We start from the raw sequence: 22746 nt of genomic DNA, 5'->3' as shown, positions 1-22746 counted from the left end.
ATCATCATGGAAAAATCAGTGTAGAATGATGAAGCATGACATGATTGCTCTACTCAGAGATCTGCACTGGTTGCCAACATGTTACCAAGCTAAGTTCAGTATGTTGTTGTTATATAAAGCGCTTAGGACAGTTTACTTGTGAGATTGCCTTGCCCCATATATCCCACTCAACTGCTTTGTTTCTAACACCAGCAGTAACTAGGTAGTGGGGGGGGGGGGAGAGAACTCACTGCCCCCTCCACTATGAAGACTGGTGAGGTGAGTTACATGGGGAGGACTATCTGGCAGCCAATATCAGAATAGACACACAGGATTAGCTATGGAGCAAATTCTGATAGCATCACATAGATATGGGGGTTGCCCTTTTTATTATTATTTGTGGAACACTTGGTCCTTTAAACTCCACCTGAGACAGAAAATTACCAGGTACAACATCTCTATGCCAAGTACAGATACACCTGTTACATCACCACATGTCAAATAATTTCCAAAATATGCAGGTACCCAGTACAAGCTGTGGAAATGATGGCAACTTATGAAAAACAGCTGGACTCCCACTGGTCACTGCTGCTAGCCTTGTTTTTGATCTGTGTGGCACAGTATTGGGGAACATCCTTGTCTCTGTGCTTGGAGGGTCGCTGTCCACGGAAAGATACAGAGAGAATGCAGAATAACGGATAGCAGTTGCAACAGACAACATTCTCATTTGAACGCAAAACAGGATCAACTGCAAACTCAGCCTACAATCATGGCTTCACCTGAAAGAAACATAAAGCTAGCTGCGGTTCAGTCATAATGGTAAACCACAGTTAGCTTCAAACAAGAAGCTAATGTTTCTGTTCTCTTCCACATAAGGAAAAACATGGGAGCCTGTGCTTTGTTCAGGCTGATTCCTGTGGTGCTAAGTAATGATTTATTGTGTCCAAATGAAGCAATTATCTGTGTCTGGCTGTCCATTGGGAAAGGATGCCTTCACCAAGTTTTTCAATTCTGCATGCCCCATAGATTCTCCCCAGTCTCTCACTAGGTACCACAGTCAGGGATACACTAGTTGGGTGAACTCATGTTGACATTAAAGCAACATTCATTTATTCACTCTGCGCCAACATATTTATTTATTCATTTATTTCATTTATGAATTGCTTCCTAAGAAACATCTCAAAGAATTTTACCAGTAAAATTATATAGATAGTGGATTTGAAATTGTTTTTATATATGAAATAACTCCAACAGAATATGTTGCTTATCTAACCATATTTGCAGATCCCTGTATTATGTTACATTTTATGGATTGTTTTCTCAGGAAGCATCAGATTCTGAGTTGTCCTCCTCTCCTCCAGTCCTCTGAAGTGTTTTACACACCAGATCAACTTGGGGACCGGATTATGCAATAAGAATTAAAATTTAAAAAGGCAATCCTTCCCATCTTAAAGGACTAAAGATAGGACTATGCATTGTCTTTCATCTCAGAGCCTGGTGGTTCCAGCTCCCTTTCATTCATTTTCCTGATTGTATGTCACAGCTTGAACCGATATTGTGCTCTGCGATCTAACTGCTGGCTCCAAAACAAAAGGTTACAGAAGACAACTTATCATTCAGATTTCTGCTTTAATAAGCCACTTTATATACAAAGCTCTACTGTAAACAGGTTGAGGAACCCAACACCCCCCAAACCACTTAAATGCTTGTCAGTCAGCCTAAATCCACTCTATCCTCACTTTGCGAAAGCATCACCCTTAAAAATAAATTAAGACTCCATCTTACAGCTTTCCCCCTCCAATACCCACCTATTAATTAGCACTCCACCATGTCCCAGCCCAGTTCTAACAAGAGAACAAATTCTTTGAGGTATCCAATAAAAAACAAACAACTGAACAACTGGCCCTGTGGCCCTATAAAAACACTTGCCATAATTAGATAAATGACCAGATTTTTATGACACTAATGAGTCTCTTAAAACACAAACTACAAAACGTGGGAGGAAATTTGAAATTTGAAGTCACAAAACCAAAGGCATAAACCAACAACCTTTGTGTAACATCTTCCCCCATACACATCTAAAATACAGAAGTCTTCTATCAAGATTATGGAATGTGCTATTGAAATTAGGTATTTACCTACATACTGAATGTGCTTCACAAAGATTTTCATTATATGCGAGTCATACTGATTATTTTTTGACTCCATGTCTCCATTGTGGAGGACCAAGACCAACTGTGGCTCCCCATAGTATAGGCACATAACTTCTATGTTGTTAAAAATTTAAGTCTCCTGTATGTTATGGAAACATTAGAAATATATGCAATGTGCACCTGCTAATATACATAATACTGTATGTGACGGCGGCCTCCATCATTGTCTTATTAAAACACTTCCTATGCAATCACTGTTCATGGCTATATATTGTAAAACAGTTACAGTAGCAGGATGAAAAACATTCTGACAGAAGATATCCCCATTGTTGGATAGTTAGGATGCTTCATGTACTTCCAAACAAGACTTTAAAAACTAAATTACTTCTTTACTGATGTTAGATGTGGGGAAGAATCCATAGCATGGTATGATACCAATACATCTGTATAAGGTGCAAGGTAGATAAGTATCAGCTGTCAACCAGGAAGACGTTGGATCAAACATCACCAGATGACATTAAGAAGCTAACTACACTCTTAACCTCAACCTGCCTTACTACACGCAAGAGAGCGATACAAACTGGTGTTTCGACAGTATCATTAATGAAGGCAAATATTTCATCTATAATAGCAATCGAAATAAAAATTCTCATATTTGCATATATGTGGAAATACTGTATCATTAAAGAATTAAAACATAAACAGAACGTTGAAGTAGGTATCACAAAAAAAGTTTATGCATGCTGCTGTACCCTTAGACAACAAAAACAGTCAACTTCACACGATACAGATAACCTCCTGAGATATCTGCCTTTCATTTAATCAAATGATAGGATTCCAGCTGATATTTCTATAGAAAACATTACCTCAAGGATACATCCTGTGAAAACTTGCATATAGAAACAAACTGCTAAAATCTGTACAGTACAGTAGTACCTCGGGTTACATACGCTTCAGGTTACAGACTCCGCTAACCCAGAAATATTACCTCGGGTTAAGATCTTTGCTTCAGGATGAGAACAGAAATCGTGCTCCAGTGGCGCAGCGGCAGTGGGAGGCCCCATTAGCTAAAGTGGTGCTTCAGGTTAAGAACAGTTTCAGGTTAAGAACGGACCTCCAGAACGAATTAAGTACTTAATCTGAGGTACCACTGTATAAGGATTAAACCTTACAATATCAAAAACTATTCAGAATATCATTCTGTTATGGGCAAAGATGCTTAAACTATGAAGGTACCCCAAATACAACTGGAGGCCTGGTTTGCATGATTATTTTAAGTGTTAATGGGAATGTATGTGGCATGCTTTGAGCATTCATAAAGTAGTATACAAAACACTAAAAATTATTTATTCTTCCACTACTAGATTACATCCAAGGCATCTGCAGTAAAGCATTCTCAGCTTTCATTTTCACAAATTTATACAAGCTATGGTGGTGGCTTCCCACCTTAATGAGTATTAGAAACCCTTTTTAACCTCAAAACATTTTGTGGACCCCACATGCTAATTTGTTGTAATTTTATTGAAAATGTGCAGGCTTATTCCTAAAGCAATTTAAAAGAACTTTCAGTTATTGCAAAACTATGAACATTTTCTCCTTTAAATAAGTTTGTAAAAAAATTCTTCCCCAAGCTTAAATCCTGACAGAAAGCAGCTTCTGTATGACATACTGAGGTCACTTTAAACATATAAGGAGAAAAGAATACATTAAATACTAATTAGGAACAAATATGTGTATCACAGGTAAAAAGGATTTTTTTTAAAAAGGTACCTAGCAGAATTCTACTTATTTATCCTGCACCAAAGTGTGCAGCTCTTTCACACCACATAAAGTTGAAAGCAAATTCCCAAAGACCATCTGAACAGACCCCTTGGGAGAAATCTGTCGCTCCACAAGAGTCTGTGGCCCACAGACTGGGAACCACAAAGCTATGGAATTTTTAAAATAGTGTTAGTTGGTTATTGCTATTTCAGGATGTTATGAGTTATTTCCACTGCTACAGTTCTAATACTTCTAAGTACCTCTAAACATAAGTAAGATGTTTTAAGTTCCTCCCCCTCATCTCTATTAAAAACAAAAAGAATAAAAACCAGTGCAGAGCTGTAAAATATTGGCCTGGTTGACACATCACATTAAACACATCACTGTTTAAAACACAGTTAATACACAATGTGCTAGTGCACACACTGCTGAAACGTTCTTGCTTTGCTCCTCTCCCACTCCTGCCACATCACCAAGAAACAAGCTAGAACCTGGCTTCTTGAGTAATCAAAACATGTAGTCATGGTTTATTTCCTCCAAATTTTGTTCTTGGCTTACCACTCATGGTTTAGAGAGAAACAGGTCACAAACTCAGGTTTGCAGTCACAACCCTAACTCAGGCAGCACAGCAGGACCACAGAAAGAGCAGAGCAAGATGTTTTTAGGAGCATGCAGAAGCATGCTGCTCATTCAAACTACACCATTGTTTGTTTTTACTACGGTTTTAATATAGCATGCAAACTAGGCTGATATATGTTATCTTAGCAGAAGTTTTTCTTTATGGATAAGCTACATTTCAAGTTTCACTCACTGACACACTACTTTTTCAATGGGCCTTGCAGAATTTACAGGCACACTTGCCTTTTCCTTGCACTCTAAAAGCAGTTACCTGTAAAACCATCAGCAAACCTCACTCAAATTGATACCAAAAAGGCAGCAAGGAGTGTCTACAAAGAAAAGAAAGCAGTTAAGATTAAGCATTCTTGAGGGTGTTATCTGGATTCCAACAATACTTTCAAGCAGCAAAAGGCTAAGAATTGGTTTTAAATGCCTCAAGATTTATAACCTACCTATTACTTAGTGGGTTTTTGGTTTTTTTGCATAAATGAATCTCTTTATTTGATGCTGCTGGTATGCAGTGAATACTCTACCTTCTAAATATTATGGATTTTCTTTTCTGTACCTGCACAGAATGTGCAGTAATTTCAGCTGAAATGGCACTCCTTCCTTAAAAAGCCCCCAATGTAATCTGGAGTTATAGGTAGCCTATTTCACTGCAATACAGTTTCACAGTTTAGGCTCTAGGTATTCTTCATAACCAAGGGCAGATGAAGATGAAGAAGCACTCCAGAGACAAAACAATCACATATGCATTTTTTCAGGTTATATCTCATTTGTTCCCAACACTCCCCATTAAGAACACTGACTAACAAAATAAATCCAGTTCTTTCTTCCTCAAAAGCACTAGGCTTGTAGTAAACTTGCTTGTTGCTGCAAAAAATAGTTTTAACCAGACACTGGAAATCTGCACGTGTGCCAATAATAACAGGATGATTAAGAAATTGGTTACACGTTCCTGCAGTGGAAAAGTTAGCAGAAGAGGCCTGCCTCTCTCTGATTACTGTGTAAACAAAATGCCCTCCTTTATTAATGCTGGAATCATCAATGTGAAGAGATGCCTTTGGAAAGATCTCGTTGTAAACATTTAATGAAAAATGCAATGAAATGCAATGAAAACTTCTCCCCAGAAATAATGGTTTGACTTGAAACATTACTCTAGCTTCTACTTAAAATGACATGCTACATACTTCTTCATCATCACTTACTGGCATTATGCTGTCCCCTGTACTTTCACAGTAATTTTATAATTATTAAAAAAGCCAACCGCTCAAAGTTACTGTCTCTATATACTAGAAACATTCCAGTGAAAGAATACATATACAGACATGTACAGTTCTGCTGTACAAAATACTTTCCATTACTGCATTAAACACTATTCTAAACTTTTGGTTCTACATTCTAGGTCAAGGTATAACTTTAGTCATTCATTCCCCCTTAAATCAAAGTGATGTAACAAACATATGTCCATAAAATGCTAAATGAGTACACATGAAGGTTACGTGACTTTATTGTGAGAGCTCCCAAGGTACTGTCTTCTATTTTAGGCTGGCTTGCATTGCCTTGAGTTAGTGAAAAAGATGGGAAAGGATGTCACAGAAGAGAGAGATAAGAGGAACAGGCTTCCAGTTTCTTTTTAATTAAGCCAGAGCTGGAGAACCCCTTTGGAATCACCTATACCACACTCCACACAAAAATAATGAATTATTCACAGGTCTAGGAAGCAAGGAGAGGGAGGCAGGAAGATACACCATGAGATGCCTCCTGAGGCATCAGTTCAACAAACTCCTTCACAACTGCAGGGGCTGTGTGAGAGAGTGCTAGCATTCAGGTAATGGCACTGTCACATGCATGTTTCCTGGATCTTAAAATTGTTTCCCCTGGTGCTCCTCTCCCCCATAGATAGAATTAATTGTTCATCACCATTCTTTTAAAATAATCTGTTCATGTGTGAGGTGGGGAACTGAATCTGATCAGCAGGCCAGAGAGTACCATCTTCCCACCCCTTGAGTGAGAAGTTTGACAAGCTGGCAGGGCTGCCCACCTGTCAACCATCCACTATCACATTAATGGATGCTGGCCTGCTTTTGCATGTGTGGTTTGAAATCAAAATGTTTGGGCAAAGGCACAATCTACAAAAGCACTGATGATCACCTTATCATCAGGTACTGTCTTGGTAACTACTTTTGATGACACTTTGCAAGACTCTACCATCAGCTGATGCCAGGGTTTACAAAGCACTGTGCATAGCACTTTGCACAGGGTTTTATAGGCAAACAAATTTTATTTTTTTTGCTTTGCTGGCAAATCCTACAAAGTCTCTGTTTACCTGCCCACACAGTTTGTAGGGGAGCAGAGTAGGGCAGCTTTGTAACACAAATGAGGCGGCTAAGGGAGCTTAACTGGGCCTGCGGGCTAGAGTTCTCCACTACTGGCTCAATAGGAGAGGAGAGAATGAGAGGGTCTCCTGCAAAAAAAAAAGGGGGGCTGGGGCTGGAACCAACTTTCCATCTCAGTCAACACAATGGAACAGAGCAATAAGACCCTGTAAATGTAAAATACTTTGCAGAAATTAACCCTATGAGAATCCTCAGGAATGATCATGAATTTTCACAGAACCCTTTTGTTTTTCTTTATCAAATGCCAAGGGGGAAAGTTGTGGAATGGGCACCGGTGGTTAAATAGCCAAGACTTGGGGCACAGAAATGTATCCTGGCAGGAATAGAGATGGTACTGCTTGAGGATTGTGAGGAGTTCAGAGCTGAAGGGATCCAGGGAGGTATTAAATCAGACCTCCCCAACCTGGTGTCATACTGATGTTTGGACTAGAACATCTATCAACCCTGGCCATCATCAAAACTCCCATTACAAAATACACACAGTAAGATCTGTAACAAATACAGAAAGTTATACTTAGGAGCTTAAAATTCCTACAAACTCATCCTCCTGGAATTGGCATAAAGCATGGAAACAGCTTCTTTCACCATTCTTAAAGCATAATTAAAAGAATTCTTGCACTATTCAGGACCAGCACTGTAAAATTAAGTTTTGAAAAACAATTTGGAAAAGAGAAACTCCATCTTACATCTCTGACCTCTTCTCTGCAAAAACATTGTGTTTTCCCTGCAAAATGTCACAAAGATATTTAAAGAATGGACAAAAATTGTGGATATGTAATTTAGTGCTGGGAGAAAAACTATTTGATTTCTCATCAGACATTATTTAGTTTTGCTCTACAATCTGTTTCAATGCCTCGCTGGTATTCATATTTATGTAACAGTGCTTCAAACAACACAGTGTATAAGTCTTGTTAACCTACCATCACTGCTTGGGAGGCAACTACTTTTAACACCTGCTCATATTATGCTGCAAGATAAACTGTAATTTACAATACCTTGCAGAAATTTAACCTGACTGAATCAGGCAGTTACCTCCCATCTTTCAGGATAATCTAAAACACTATGCAAAACTGAATTCCTCAAGGCATATACAACTAAGTACCCCAAGGCAGTTTTTATTCCTGAATGCTAGCTTTTCTAAAAATATAGATGACACACACAAGAGACGTATTTTTACTAAGTTAATAGCCTGTCAGTATGAGGTACTTTTAAAAAAGATTATGCAGAAAGGATGCTGAAGGAGGGTTGTTTCAAAACATGACCTTTCTTTATATGGTAATTTCTTCCCCTGCTCAAAAATTGCATGGAATGAGTTGGCATCAGATCAAACTGAGAGTTATCCATGGAAGCCCTAACACCTCACTGAAGCAATTAATTTTTAATACTTAAAAAAAAATATTAGATTTTCCTCTTGTTTTTGATTCAATGATTTATTACCTAATATAACTAATATTTCAATAATGCATATTCAAATAACCCTCATCATGCATTTACTCTAAACCTTAAATGTGGCCATTTATTTCCCTCAGCCGCCGCCTCTGCTGCTCGCAAGACGCACAGCGCAGCGCCTCTCCCAACCATGACTCCTGTGCCTGCCCTTGTGAGAGGGGGGTGGCGGCGGTGGGACCAGTGGCAAAAAAGGGCTCCTTTTGGGCCGCTCGTCCCTCCGCCGCCGCCCACCTCACTCAAGTATAAGCCATGGGGGGCTTTTTCAGCATAAAAAAATTGCTGGAAAAGTCGGCTTATACTCGAGTATATATGGTACTATAAGTTTATACACAAAGACCTTTTAAAACAAGAAATGAAACAAAAGTAAGCAAAAAAAAAAATCACATTGGTGGTTAGCTCATCTACCTGATAGTCTTAATAAACCTAAAGTTCTATAAAAAACTATGTTTGGTCCATAAACAGGAACAAACAATAACACAACTTTCTATTTCACTATAATTTTAAAATTAATAATTTTAAACTGCACAAAAGTTTAAAATGGATATCTGAAAAACTAACTTTAAAAGGCACTATATATACTATGGAAGGTTTTCGTTTGCTGCAATGCCAATCTCTGACACATATTTAACCTACCAGCAAGCATTGGTATCACATCAACATATCTGTAGCCTGCAATATGTTTAAAAACCAAATTAGCCAAATAAAAGAATAGAGGGAAGGAGTCAATTACATTGATTGAAACCAAAGACTAAACCTGGCTGTTGAGCATCTTTGGAATAGGAATGGTCCAGCGATCATTCCTGGGCAGATCTCTCACAGACTACACCAAGTGTAGTACACCAAGAAGATGGAGCAATGAAGCATCAGATATAACAGCTGGAATACAAGTTGAGAAAGACTTGGAAAGTACAGGCTAGCATCCACTGTAGGGCCTACACTCCTTCCACTACCATTGCCCTTGTGCAATTCCAGGCAAGGGATCTGCTTTGTGTAATTCTCCAGGGTGATATTAATATATCATTGACACCCTCCTAGCACCACCACTCATTTGATTAGGATAATTGAAAGGGGGAGGAATTGGGGGAGCCATATCCCAGGGTAAGTGATTAGTAACTGCAGCAGATGAAGGGCACAAACCATCAAGTACTGTTTGCACAGAAGTCCCACTTAAATTAAAAAGAGTGTGTCATAGGGTATATCTGTCAAATTCCCTGAGCCCCAGGTGTGTTTTGTGACTGGCACTGGTCCAATTGCAACCATGCGGGGATCTCTGGATGCCAGGTTGGCAACTGACATCTCCATCTGACTGGCCCCTCCAGCTTTCTTAAGCAGGTAAGCACAAGAACTTACTTACTGCATTTATAGCCCACCTTTTTCTCCAATGAGTACATGGTTCACCCCGCTCCTCGGTCCAGCGGCTGTGTCTAGCCCAAAGTCGCCCAGTAAGCTTCATGAATGAGCGGGGATTTGAACCCTGATCTCCCAGGTCCTAGTCCAACACTCTAACCACTACACCACACTGACTTCCTAGAGTACTTCTGCTATGCGGAAGGTATATAAATTAAGTAGATAAATAAATACAGTATGGGGAAAGCAAAATGTCAGTTAAGAGAAAGAACTGAAATATTTTCCTTGAAGCTCTAATTTGTTTTATTCTAGAATGAGGTTTTAATGTGCTGTAAACTGCTTTCAATCTTTTTCTTTAAAGTATAAAATTGTATAGAAATGAAGCTGCTGTTGCTGTTATATTATTTCACTGTATAAAATATGATGCCTAGAAAGTCAATTGTGGTGACCGTAACCTAGGTTTAAGGTGCCATTTGGTGATTAGCTTATATATCTGAGTTTCTAACACTGATACCAGTATCTACTTGAATTAAGGTTTCCTGCTCTTACCACATAATGCCAGTGTTCACACATAACATACATGAGGGGTGGCTAACTTATGACTCTCCAGATGTTGATGAACATCAACATTTGGAGAGTCATAAGCTGCAGCTGATGGGAGTTGTGAGAGTCACAGGCTAGCCACCCAAACTAAGCAATGGTTTGTTTTAACCATGAGTTGTCTTATAGACAAGCACACAAGCTGCTCCTTGTTTTTTCAAAACTTTATTTGTTGAACAGAGGCTCCTCTGTAGCTTGGTGAGCACCTGGGATGGGTTGACCAAACAAACCATGCTAAAAGCAAGATGGCAAAGTCCAAACGTAACACACAACCATAGTTTAAACAAACCACAATTCATTAAGACAACAGCAATAATTTCATCAACTACTTTACAAAACTTTCTAGCACAGTGATTTCTCTAATGTGGTTCTTCATTGTAGAATCTTTTACAATGCTCAGAGTAGATAAGTGGAAAGTACTCCATCCAGAGGACTGCAACTGAAAATTCTATTCATGTTTTCCATTATAGTCCCTCATTCCTACTATAGTCAACATTGTATATAGTAAAATGCAAATAATGCTCTGTGGTGGTAAATATATGAAGGGTAAATCTGGAGGGCTATTGCCATAGGCTTACATTTACCACCACAGAAATAACTGCAAGTGTCAGGGTCAAATGATCTCTTATCAGTATGTTCCAACAGTTAATCTCAAAAAGCATAACGTTATGAAACATTATATATATATATGTCAACCTCAATGACTTGTTCATGGGAGTACTGATGTTGTTATTTCTTCACAAGTTATTTAAATTTGCTACACACCTGGTCCAAAGCACATGAGATTACCAGAGAAATCTGATGAGGAGAGGTTTGCAAGCATCTCCTCAAAACAGGTGACCCAAAGTATGTTAAATGCTCAATTTGCAGGTTTTGATACTCACACACCAGTTAAATAACTAAGATCTGGAACTGGAAAAGGCTGAAAATAGGATGTTTGTACATCTCTACCTTAAATAGAAGGCACAACATCCTGAAATGTTTAAGGTATGTCAGCATTACCCATGGATCTAGAATTTCACACACAAAGTATCTCAAGAGAGTCTGGTTATTAGAAGATTCTGAACAGGGAAATTTCATAAAGCTTTCAATAGGAACAGCAAAAAGTATTAATACATCCAGGCTACACCAAAAGCTGAAATGCGTTATACACATAGCCCACAATATGAAACTACTAAACAGGTTTAGTTTAACAGTTAAAACCTAGGGCATGTTTATTTCATTAAAAAAAACCCTGATGTTCTAGCAAAAAAAGAAGAAAAGCTAAACCAAGCTAGGGCGGAATGATGAGTTCCAAGGGCAAGCTTGGATTTATTTATTATTTATATCCTGCCTTTCAGTACACAAAGCCTTCCAAGGTGGCTTATAATTTAAGATTTTTAAAGACTGCAAACAATATCAACATATAAAATGTCATTAGCATTCTTCCTGCAGGTTGATAGAATGGTGGGGTGTGGAGAGAAAGTTTAAAACTGCAGAAGGCGCCAAGGTGATCTTCGCCTGCATCCCTCTGCCTCCTGGAATCTTCCTCCAGGAAAGTTGATGCTAGGGGAAAGCCAGCTTGATCAAGCTGTGAGAAGTATTTGAATCATAGAGTTGGAAGTGACACAAAGAGCCATCTAGTCCAACTTCCTGCAAGCAAGGAATTCTGCCCACAGGCAGTTGGGAACGTTGATTTATGCTGATAGAATGCATTCTTCATTTACTAGTATTAAATATTTCTCTCATAAATCTTTTGTCTTAAAGAAACACTGGACTGGTATCTGGTCAACAGCTGTCAGACAATATGGCAATGCTTTCTATATTGCAGAACATGCAAAAATGCAATTCTTACCTATCCCTGCAAAGCAATCCTATACAGGGTGCCTCCAGACTGTCAGTATCTTATGGGAGGGATTCAAGCATGTATTGGCACTTTAGCTTTGCACATTTAAAATGGATTATAGTACCCTGTCACTCTGGCACAACTAATCAATATTTTTCTAATAACGATTTTTTTGGAGGTTGGAAAGTGATGGTGAAATGCATTGAAAAATGTTGAATAAACAAATGATTAGTGGGAAGACCTGGATACACTGCACAAATAAGAATGAATGGTCATTGTCATATCATTGCACTGTAAACAGATCAGAATGAATGCTTAAGACTGGGCACAGTCTACTCATTGCGTAAGTAAGCTTTGTACAAGCAAACCAGGATGAATGCAGAATAAACAAGTCATCCGTAGGAGCCCACAAACCACTTCAGACCAAAAGGACTATAGACTAGTGCCATGAGCATATTTACTTCTCAACAAAGCAAGCATGATGGTAGAAATATTTTTAATCACATTGACCTCTGCAGGTCAATGCCAAAACTGCCTCCTTAACACTTCTGTTCTTTGCTAGCTTCCAAAGTTTTCTAAACTCTCAATATACTTCCTACCAGTAAGTCGCACAGCCTTACCATTCTTAAAGTCCTTTGTGAAGTTTTCTCGCTAGCCCTCCTTACTCTTAAGTAATATGGATTTCTCTATCCTATCCCGCCTTCCCACAGGAATCTGTTTGCAACAGGCCTTTGTTTATTGTGACTGCTTTGCATATTACAAGAATAGCAGGCAATTGCTGCATCAACTTATTTTATCCTCCTCCACCAGTATACTTTAACCTTCAGTGTAGTTTTAAAATTATTTTAATATTCACCTTGTTAACAGAGTTGTCAAGTTGACTTATGGAATCGGAATATCAGAACAGATTATGTATACCCACCACCATCTCAATCCCTCTTATACACCAATGTACAAGTATTTTGCTTCAGAAACACCATACCAAAACACATCAGTTCTAGAGTGTCACAATAGCATTCTAAAATGTTATTGTTCATAAAGCAGGTTAGAAAATGTGGTTCCCCCAGATCTGGCTTCACTACAACACCCCTCATCCTTCACAACTGGCCAGGCTCACTGAAGCTGATGGAAGCTGGAATCCAACCACATCTGTAAGGCACCATGTTTGCTATTTCTGCCAATGAAGTATGATAAACGGATGGAAGATGCCCTTATCTTTAAACAAGTCTTCACAAGGAAGTTTACCTGCAGTTTGGGTGGACCAATTTTATTCACCCACCATGTCTGCTCTGAACTGGAGTCTAAATGTAAGAACAGGCTCCGCATATTTAGGGTGTGACTGTGACACACTATGAGAGCATCTTGTAAATCACTTAGCTAACACTAATACAGTGGTACCTCGGTTTACGAACTTAATCCGTTATGAAAGTCCATTCTTAAACCAAAACCATTCTTAAACTGAGGCACGCTTTCTCTAATGAGGCCTCCCGCTGCTGGTGCCCTTCCACCGTTCGGATTCCGTTCTTAGACCGAGGTCAAGTTCTCAAACCGGGACACTATTTCCGGTTTTGCAGAGCTTATAAACCGAATCGTTCTTAAACCGGACTGTTCTTGAACAGAGGTACCACTGTAATGGCTTCCAGGGGTTAGCTACCAGAAGCAGTTGTAACACAGCTAAACTAAAACTTAATATTTTGTTATGTAAGTTACATTAAAAAATGACCACTTTTTGTAGACAACACTGTTACATTGTTCATTACTTGCTCATAGTACTGTAGAAGCTGGAATTATCCATTCAGCTGTCAAGGAGGGTGGTAGCAAACTGGCTGGTTTTCAAGCAGTTAGAATCTGTTAGATGAAAGCCAGCCAACCCAACCACCACCTGCTTTCCTTAAAAACGCACTACTATTTTTATATCCCTTCTTGGTATATTTGTAGTCCTCAGCCCAACAATGTAAAAGACAAATGGCTTTGCAGGGCCCCTGATCCAACCTGGGGAGTAGTGACATCGCATTTCAACATGAATGGGGGGTACCCTTAAATCAGTGTTCAAAATCCCCAGGGGGCCAGGCACGTTTTGCGACTTGGGGTGGTCTACTTGTGACCAAGTTGAGATGTCCTGTTGCCAGGCTCAGCAACTGACATCTCCATCATCTGCTGAAGTGCAAGTCAGTTGGCTTGCTCTGCGGCGTGAAAATAAGATTGACTCTGGGAGCACCACAGTGCAAGGAGTAAAAGAAATTAAATAAATATAAAATAAAATAAAAATGCAGCAATATAATGATGCAGTCTGTAGCAACTAGGAGCGTATTTGGGAACTACAGGGAACAGAAGGCAGTTGTCATCCCCCTACAGATCTGTCTAGCCTCTGCATATGTGATGTGTTTATAATTTTAGAAATAGCACAAGTCTGTAGGTGAAGGAGACTCCCCCCACTTTTAAAGTTCACTGTGGCACTAAGTTTAAAAGACCACATTCCTTTTTTAACCATTAGTTACTGTGTATATTTAACACAGGTACATATTTAGCACATTTGTCTTAATATAATTAAATAATTATTGTGATTTTGGCTACCACAGATTCCTTCCTTGGTTGAATTCAAAGTAAAATTGCTGTCCTTTGAAATGCCTTGTAAAAAAATGCCAATTTCTTGCCTTTCTTCTCCCTGGTTAAAGAACAGTTTCCGGATTAATTTGAATATGATGTCTGGTTTTTTTAAAAAGCGACTAGACATTACAGTGTGGCAAACGTAACCTTGGTTTAAGACAGGCATAGGCAAACTCCGGCCCTCCAGATGTTTGGGACCACAATTCCCATCATCCCTAGCTAACAGGACCAGTGGTCAGGGATGATGGGAATCGTAGTCCCAAACTTCTGGAGGGCCGGAGTTTGCCTATGCCTGGTTTAAGGTGCCATTTGGAAAACAGCTTATATATCTGAGTTTCTAACACTGCCCTGAATCACCCCAATTCACTTCATTATCCCCCCCCCCAAGCAGATACACACAACGTGTGTGAGCCCATTTTTAAATTTGTTATTGATTGTAATGAGCAGTTCTCCAGGGACATTAAGCTTCTCAGCGTGGATCAGAAAGTGACCTATCCAATTAGAGGGCTATGTTTCTATCCTATATCTGTTTCTCTGTTATCCTGCTCTGGACACTCCATTCGATTTCTGTTTTCAGACAGTTTTGGAATTCCCTGCCTCTGCCAGTCTTTAAACATTCTGTGCCACTGAGTTATTATTGGGCTGTTTTGTGGATGCCCCTTTCAAGTTTTTTCCTCCAGACCTGTACCTGTACCTTGAGGTTACCCCACATCTATCTGTTGGTGCACTGGTGGTGTGAATTTGGCTGCATGAGCATAAGCACAGGAAGACTCAAACTGGGGGAAAAATCTGGATAAAGATCATGTGAGACAACTGCACATTTGTCTCTTTTATTGAGTGTACACATTTTCAAAAGAAACTGGAAGATGACTCCCAAAGTGGATATACATAGTGGTGCTGTGGTCTAAACCACTGAGCCTCTTGGGCTTGCCGATCAAAGGTTGGTGGTTCGAATCCGCACAACGGGGTGACCTCCTGTTGCTCTGTCCCAGTTCCTGCCGACCTAGCAGTTTGAAAGCACGCCAGTACAAGTAGATAAATAGGTACCGCTGTGGCAGGAAGTTAAACGGCATTTCTGTGCGTTCTGGTTTCCGTCACACTGTGCCGTAGCACCAGAAGCAGTTTAGTCATGCTGGCCACATGATCCAGAAAGCTGTCTGTGGACAAATACCGGCTCCTTTGTCCTGAAAGCGAGATGAGCACTGCGACCCCATAGTCGCCTTTGACTAGACTTAACCGTCCAGGAGTCCTTTACCTTTTTACCTAGTAAAATAGGCACAATCTTCACATAGGACCCTTGTTCTTAACCACTCATTGGGTCACTATAAGAATTTGGTCACAGAATTTCACTCAGGCAAGCGAGTGGGCTGCCAGGGATGCGACAGATTGCAGGCAGCTGGCATATGTGGCAGATACGGTGCTTCAGGTTGTGGGCTTTTCATTTGTGAACGGGCCTCCGGAATGGATCCCATTCACAGCCAGAGGTACCACTGTAACTTTCGGGAGCCAATTTACAAGGATGCTCTACACATTTATTTACTGTATAGTCATACCTTGGGTTGAATATGCTTCAGGTTGAGCATTTTTGGGTTGCGCTCTGCGGCGACCCAGAACTAATGGAGCGTGTTACTTCCGGGTTTCACTGCTCGCGCATGCGCTCAAAATGACGTCACGCACATGCGCAGAAGCGGCAAATCGTGACCCACGCACGCAGGTTGCGTTCGCTTCAGGATGCGAACGGGGCTCCGGAGCGGATCCCATCCTCATCCAGAGGTACCACTGTATATTAAGTGGTTCCTCAAACTCAAAATTTCTTAATATCCAATCCTTCACAAACTATTTGTGAGTGTTTATAAAGAACTGATTTTTTTTCTAACACAAACTATACATTTCATCACTAAAAGCATTATGTTTTTATTTGAAAGGAATGATAGTTCTAGTGTATGTTTTAAGCAAAATGCTCTTTCCCTAAAGCATGCTATCTGGAGACTGGCTCAAACGTCTGTTTATAAGTAACAGAGAAGATAAACAGAAATATCTCATTTGTTGACACTTCTGAGATTTGAGTTTCAACTGTAGACTTGTTAGTTCAGCATATTATGCAACACTTTTCGACTGCAGAAAAATGTGATTTCTTGAGTTAATATTACTAATGGAATACCAAACATCTGCCTAACATTAATAAATGACCTTTTATTTGAAAAAAGCTTTCTTAATTACAGATGTTGAACACAGAAGTAATTATAGCAGGTAACCCCATAGGGTCTTCACACTGTCCTCAGTCCTAATTCTATAACCATTTTATTACCAATGCCCAATGTAGGACATTTTAGGCTAGGCTTGCTAGTACCTGCCTACTTGTGATATGGGTTAGAAAGAGATACAGAGGACCTTAGCTCTGAATACAAGAGAAATAAATATCTGAATAGTATAAGGCTTGGGTGACAAGATTTGGGTTGGGTGACTACTCCTGGTTTGTTTATTTTACAAAATGATATGCTAGGTTTTACACCAGGGTAGACTCAAGGTTTATCCTTGTGTTTTTTTCCATAGTCCCAAATTTCCAGACTCCAAGAGGAATAGGGAGGACCACAGAGGAGTCTTAAATTAGTCTGAAAGGCTCTCTGAGCTGAATTTCTGGCACAAGCTTAATATTCCCTCCTGAGATTCACAGAGTACGTCTGCATTTAGGTAGTTATGCATTATACATGCATACTATGCTTGTATCAAGTTTCCAGAACCATTTATAATGCAAGTAGAAATACAACTGGAGCTAACAAAGGATTTCAAATTCTGGATCAGAGAATGCCATGTGCAACGCAAAGACAACATGCTCATTTTCCAGACAGCGTATGCCAACAGTAGAATAATCACTGCCAGCTGGTGTGACCATATTCCTTGTTACACCACTTCAGTGTCCCATTGACAAACACCCGAAAATGAAGCGCGCGCGTACACACACACACACACACACACACACACACACACACACTGTGTGTGTGTGTGTGTGTGTGTGTGTGTGTGTGTGTGTGTGTAGTTTCAAAAAGAAGGTGGAGGAACTAACATAGTTACTGCTACTCTGAATATATGGTACTCCACAATATATTTCAAGTGGCCTCTTAGGACTGTAACATTAAAAATGTTGTGGCCTGTAAAGCGAACCAGAAGAGTGGTCTACAACAAAAAGTTTTAGAAAACAGTCTGGTTTTAATGCTTTTGATTTGCTGGTAGCTTATGTCTAGTGCAGTGAAATTTACAACACTGGGCAGTTTTCTAAATTGCTATCTGAATACTGCATAGATGAACTAAACCACCACTCCCTTACCCCAAACATAAATGATTTCTATTTCACTCTGAGTACCAACAGACTTTAGAACTATTCATAGAAACAACCTAAGAATGGAAGCCTAGAAGGATTAACAAAGATGCTCCACCCACAACAGCAGTCAAATACTAGAGAAGCCAGCAATGGCCAGGGAACTCCTTCTACATTCCAGTAATTAGAATAGAACTTAACCCTATATAGAAGATTTGCAATTGTAATCTGTACTCCTAAACCTTAGTACAATAAAATCTAACCTTTCCTCTAAAAAGATGCAGAACTTTGGACTGTGGGTCTTTCTTTACTTTGCACCTTATCACACTGCTATGAGAACAGTAACAATTGGGGCAGCTTGTTCTCTACTTGCTCTCTTGAAAATACATCCCAAGCAGCACAACAGGTGTATACTCACTGGTAAGCATGCATAGGATTCCAGTTTTCAAGTAATGCAGATATTAATTTGCTGCGAAGGACCTGGATATCTACACTCAAGGTAACACTCTTTTACAACACTGATACTGTATTTTCTATATACAAACTACAGTATTTGTTGCTAGGAAAATAATATTATTTGTCCAGCTAGTACCTCCACTGCAGTTTTAACTAATGTGAGATCAGCTGTGTGACACTCATGGGCTCCTAGTAAACAGTATCTGCTACAACGCCTCCCCAACCATGCCTGCACTGTTATGACTTATAGGTCCCCCCACCCCACCCAATACTTTAGAAGATGAGCACTTCGCATCACATCTTAAGTGTGGGAATGCTCAAGTTATTTTAACAAGACTTAAGTGATGAACAACAGCAAAGCCACCCTTTTTCATTTGTACAGCAACATTGCATGATTTTTACCAACCATTTGCTTCTTAATGTTTTTCTTTCATTCGTTGAAGGTGCTGTGTTCACAATTTCCAGTACACACCTCCTCTATTTATTTTAAACAACTGTGAGCAGATATATCCTGGCAGCAAGTCTAAGCTCCACCCATCAATTTGCTGGGGGCAGGAGGTTGCAGGATTTATGAAGGAATTAAGTTTGTAAACATATACACCAAAAAAGGGGTGGATTTTTTGGGAAATTATATTCGGCTCTTTCAGCAAAGACCCCCCCTTTCTATTTTTCCTATGTTTCTCCATAGACTTTAACTGCTAAGTGGTGGACTAGAAAAAGGAAGGGGTATAGTCATTTCTCCAAATATTTTACATCAAAGTAAATATGCTACTTCTTTATAAGCATGCATTACATACATTTACAATTAAGTATAAAATAAAAAGTTCAGGATTTTAAAGCAACACCAAAAGGGATATTTACAATCTTTAAAAAGCACCCTTCCTCTGTAAAACAGTCACACAACAGACCCACAAAAAACGAGAACAGCACATTGTCAGCAGTGAAGCAAATATTACTGTCTAAAAGTAAGTATCATTATTTTCCTATTTAATTTGTTAAAGAAAAATCCTTAAACAATTTGTTATTAATGGTACTTGGAGGTAATCGGGAAGCCAATTTAAAGACCACCGGGAAAACAGAGAAACCAAGTTTTTATAAGCACTGCAGCATTTTTTAAAAATGCAGCTTGTACAACTGTAGTAGTAACATGTATCACATAGCTAGATAGCAAGCATTGAACATAGCAAGCATTGAACATAAATGTTAAATCTTTAGAAAAACTGTAAATGGAATTCGAGTAGTATGTATTTCTTACACAGGGCAAGGAAATCCTGGTTGCTTTTTCCTTCCCTTCCCCCACAATATATCCTGGCTCCCTCCCTCCCTCCATTCACATTCCTACACCCATTAGGAAAACACTGGCAGGAGACACACTAGTTCGAAAGACCAATGGCTTCTTAAAACGTTTATAAAAATTCCACAAGAGGAGGTTTTCTGTTTGACTACAACTGCTCAACCTATGGCATTTAAAAAACAAAGACCCACCCACCAGATTTGCCAGAGGACAGCCAGCGCCTGTTTTATAGGGTGGTATTTAAAGGAATGAACGGGCCAAACCAACAGCTACATTTCTCACAAGAATGTGAATCAAAAACCAATGCCTTCTATCCGCTTTCCTCATCACATATGCTGGGCACATACACAACTCCACATTAACATTGCGAAGCGAAGCAGCGGCAGCAAAGTATATATGTACGTGTGTGTGTTGCCTGTGCGTGTGAAAGACAAACCCTTCTTTCCTAAGAACTCCCATCTGCAAATCACCAACAGTTGGCGGCGGCTGCTGTGTAATCACGGTATCCCGCCCCCACCCCCACCCCCCGTTCAATGATCCGAATCAACCTGGTTCATCACCAGACATCCCCCTCACCCCCCCAAACCCCCGCACACATACAGTGGGCGCAAAAAAAGCCCACGCCACACCAGAAAACGGACAAGGAATTGGCGCTTCCCTTCCTTAAAGATGAGGCTGGGTGGGAAGCAGAGAGAGAGAGAGGTGGGGGGAGAAGAGATTTTCTGCTGCTGCTAACCCACTGTAAGCCCCTTCTCTGTTCGGGGCCTAGAAAAGGGGAAATGAGAGCGGATGTGTCATGTTTAAACTCCCTCGTCGCCCCCCCCCCCTTTCACGAGCAGGGAGGGGGGAGTGTCCTGTTACTACCTCCACTCCTCTCACTCGCCCCAACAAACACACCCCATATATGTGGCCCCGTATATGCGTGTGTGTGTGGAGAAGAAAAGAGAAGCCTCACACTTCGTCCCCCCCTCCCTGCTCTCGCCCTTAAAAGGGCTCTCTATAGGGGAGAAAGCCATTGCACTCCTCGGAAGGGGCAGGGAGTCCTCCTCGCTGCTTTTCGCTCCCCAAATTTTCGGCTACGGGGCGGCGTCGGGGGGGGGGTCCGCTTCGCGGGAGGGGCTGGGATGGGACCCCCCTGAGGGAGGGAGACGGGAATGGCAGCCTCTTACCGACAACTCGGGGCTCCGCGAGTCCCGGTGCGAGACGGTGCGGATGACGCCGGCTCTCCAACGCCCGTTCTCGGGCGGCTCGTCTCCTCCGACGCACAAGAACCGCTTCCCCACCAGCTCCGGCCGCGACTCCACCGCCACCGCCATGGCGGCCGCCGCCGAAGAGCAGAGCGAGCAGCCAACCGCACCAGCCGCCGCGCTCGCTCGCTCGCGTCTCCCCCCTTCTCTCTCCCTCGCTCTCGCTAAGGGTCGCCCATGCCTAGAGGAGCCGAGGCGGGGGGAGGGCGTCCGCGCGTCGGGGCTTCGTGTGTGAGAGAGACGGGGGACCGGGGGGGGGGTCTCTGCCTCCTCTCGCCCGCCGCTCCGAGCCGGGCGCCCCGGGCAGCCGCTCAGCCGCCGCCGCCGCGACCAGCCTGACACAAACACACGGAAGGGAGGGCAGAGCGGAGGGGGCGGGGGAGCCGTTCGCTCAGAGCCGCGCTGCGGCCCCGACCACTCCGCCCACACGAGCCCACTGCCATGGAGACCGGCACAACGCGCCGTCTCCCTCCGCCAGACACAAACGCGTTGGCTCGGGCGGGAGAGGGAGGAGCGGGGAGGGCGCGGGGGAGACACCGCGGCAAGGGAAAGAGTCCGCCCGCGGTCGCGCGCGACGTCCGTGCCCTAGGGGGGAGGAGGAGGAGGCGGCACGGCAGGGAGGCAGCCAGCCAGGAACAGAGCGGGCAACTGTCTGGCGTTCCGTGGCTGGAAAACTTCGGCTCCCGCCGCCTCAGCAACAGCGGCGGCCAAAGGACCCGGGCCGCGCCAGAGGGAGGAGAGCAGCGAGGGGATATAGATCGCCTCAGAGAGCAAAGCGGAGCAGCTGGCTGGCGCGGGAGGGGGGGTGGGGGCGCACACAGACCACGAGGCCCCTCCCGCACCCGCCGTTTCTGACAATACGAGCGAGGAGGCGCTCCCGTTTTCGCTCGCGCCCCCCACCAGCCCACCCCCGCGCGCCTTGAGCCCCTCTGGCGCCACTGGAAGCGAGCAGCTGGAATTCCACGCAGTGGAGAGGGGGAGGGCGGGGGGGGGAGATCAAAAGCGAACGGGACGACTTTGGGGTTTTCAGGAGCGGGCGGGAGAGCGAGCAGAGCAGGGGAGATTGCAGCCAGCATGCTGTGAATCTGCAACTCCCAACGAGGTGTTTTGTTTCTCTTTTTTCGCCTGGTCGGCTGCTTCCCTCTCCTTATCCGAATTAGGCTTCCCAAAAAGACAGCAGAACCCCACCCCACGTCCTCTGTTCTCCCACCCCATGCCTCTCTCTGTCCTTCCCTCGCCTGGTTTCTATTCCAGACACTGCCTGTTCCTATACAGTATTACCCATACAGGGATTGGTCTGGATTTTGTTTTGTTTTTCTTCACTGCTTTCCCCTCTCATCTCTGCAGGATGACTCACAGCAGCTGAGGTCACCCAATCTCTCTCTCTTTCTCTCTCTCTCTCTGAATGAAACACCCACCCAGGGAAATTTCTACCTATCCAGCGTAGTGTTTTTGCTCTGAACATAGTCTTGCCATGGTTACTGCGCTGTAGTGATGCTGCTTCTGCTGCAATAGGAAGGACTGCATCAGTCCAGGGAAAAGGCGATGAAGAATTGAGCTTGCTAACATTGTTTTGGAAGGAATTATAATGCATGAATATTTCAGCCTGCCCTGGCAGGTTGTATTTTCTGTTCCAGGTACACTGACGTTTCATAGCTCCTTCTGCTAGAGCTTGGCATGCATAGATAGGGGACA

At 42.0% G+C, this 22746-nt stretch overlaps 1 protein-coding gene across 3 annotated transcripts in view; it reads right to left on the bottom strand.

Annotated features, from left to right (window-relative positions):
- Positions 1-22746, bottom strand: part of JMJD1C (jumonji domain containing 1C) — a 118443-nt gene that overhangs the window by 77142 nt on the left and 18555 nt on the right. Inside the window, exon 1 of one of the 3 annotated variants that reach the window (XM_028729376.2) lies at positions 20974-21526. The exons of 1 other annotated variant lie outside the window; for it this stretch is intronic. In XM_028729376.2, the coding sequence (XP_028585209.2) occupies positions 20974-21120 (147 nt within the window). In that variant the 5' untranslated portion in view covers positions 21121-21526. Of the gene's footprint in view, positions 1-20973; positions 21527-22746 lie in introns of those variants that run through there. One more of the 3 variants, XM_028729375.2, reaches the window with a different exon arrangement.

This window comes from Podarcis muralis, chromosome 6 (genome assembly GCF_964188315.1).
Source record: "Podarcis muralis chromosome 6, rPodMur119.hap1.1, whole genome shotgun sequence".
In the NCBI taxonomy this organism is placed as follows: Eukaryota; Metazoa; Chordata; class Lepidosauria; order Squamata; family Lacertidae; genus Podarcis; species Podarcis muralis.
This window is presented reverse-complemented; position numbering and strand designations above follow the sequence as displayed.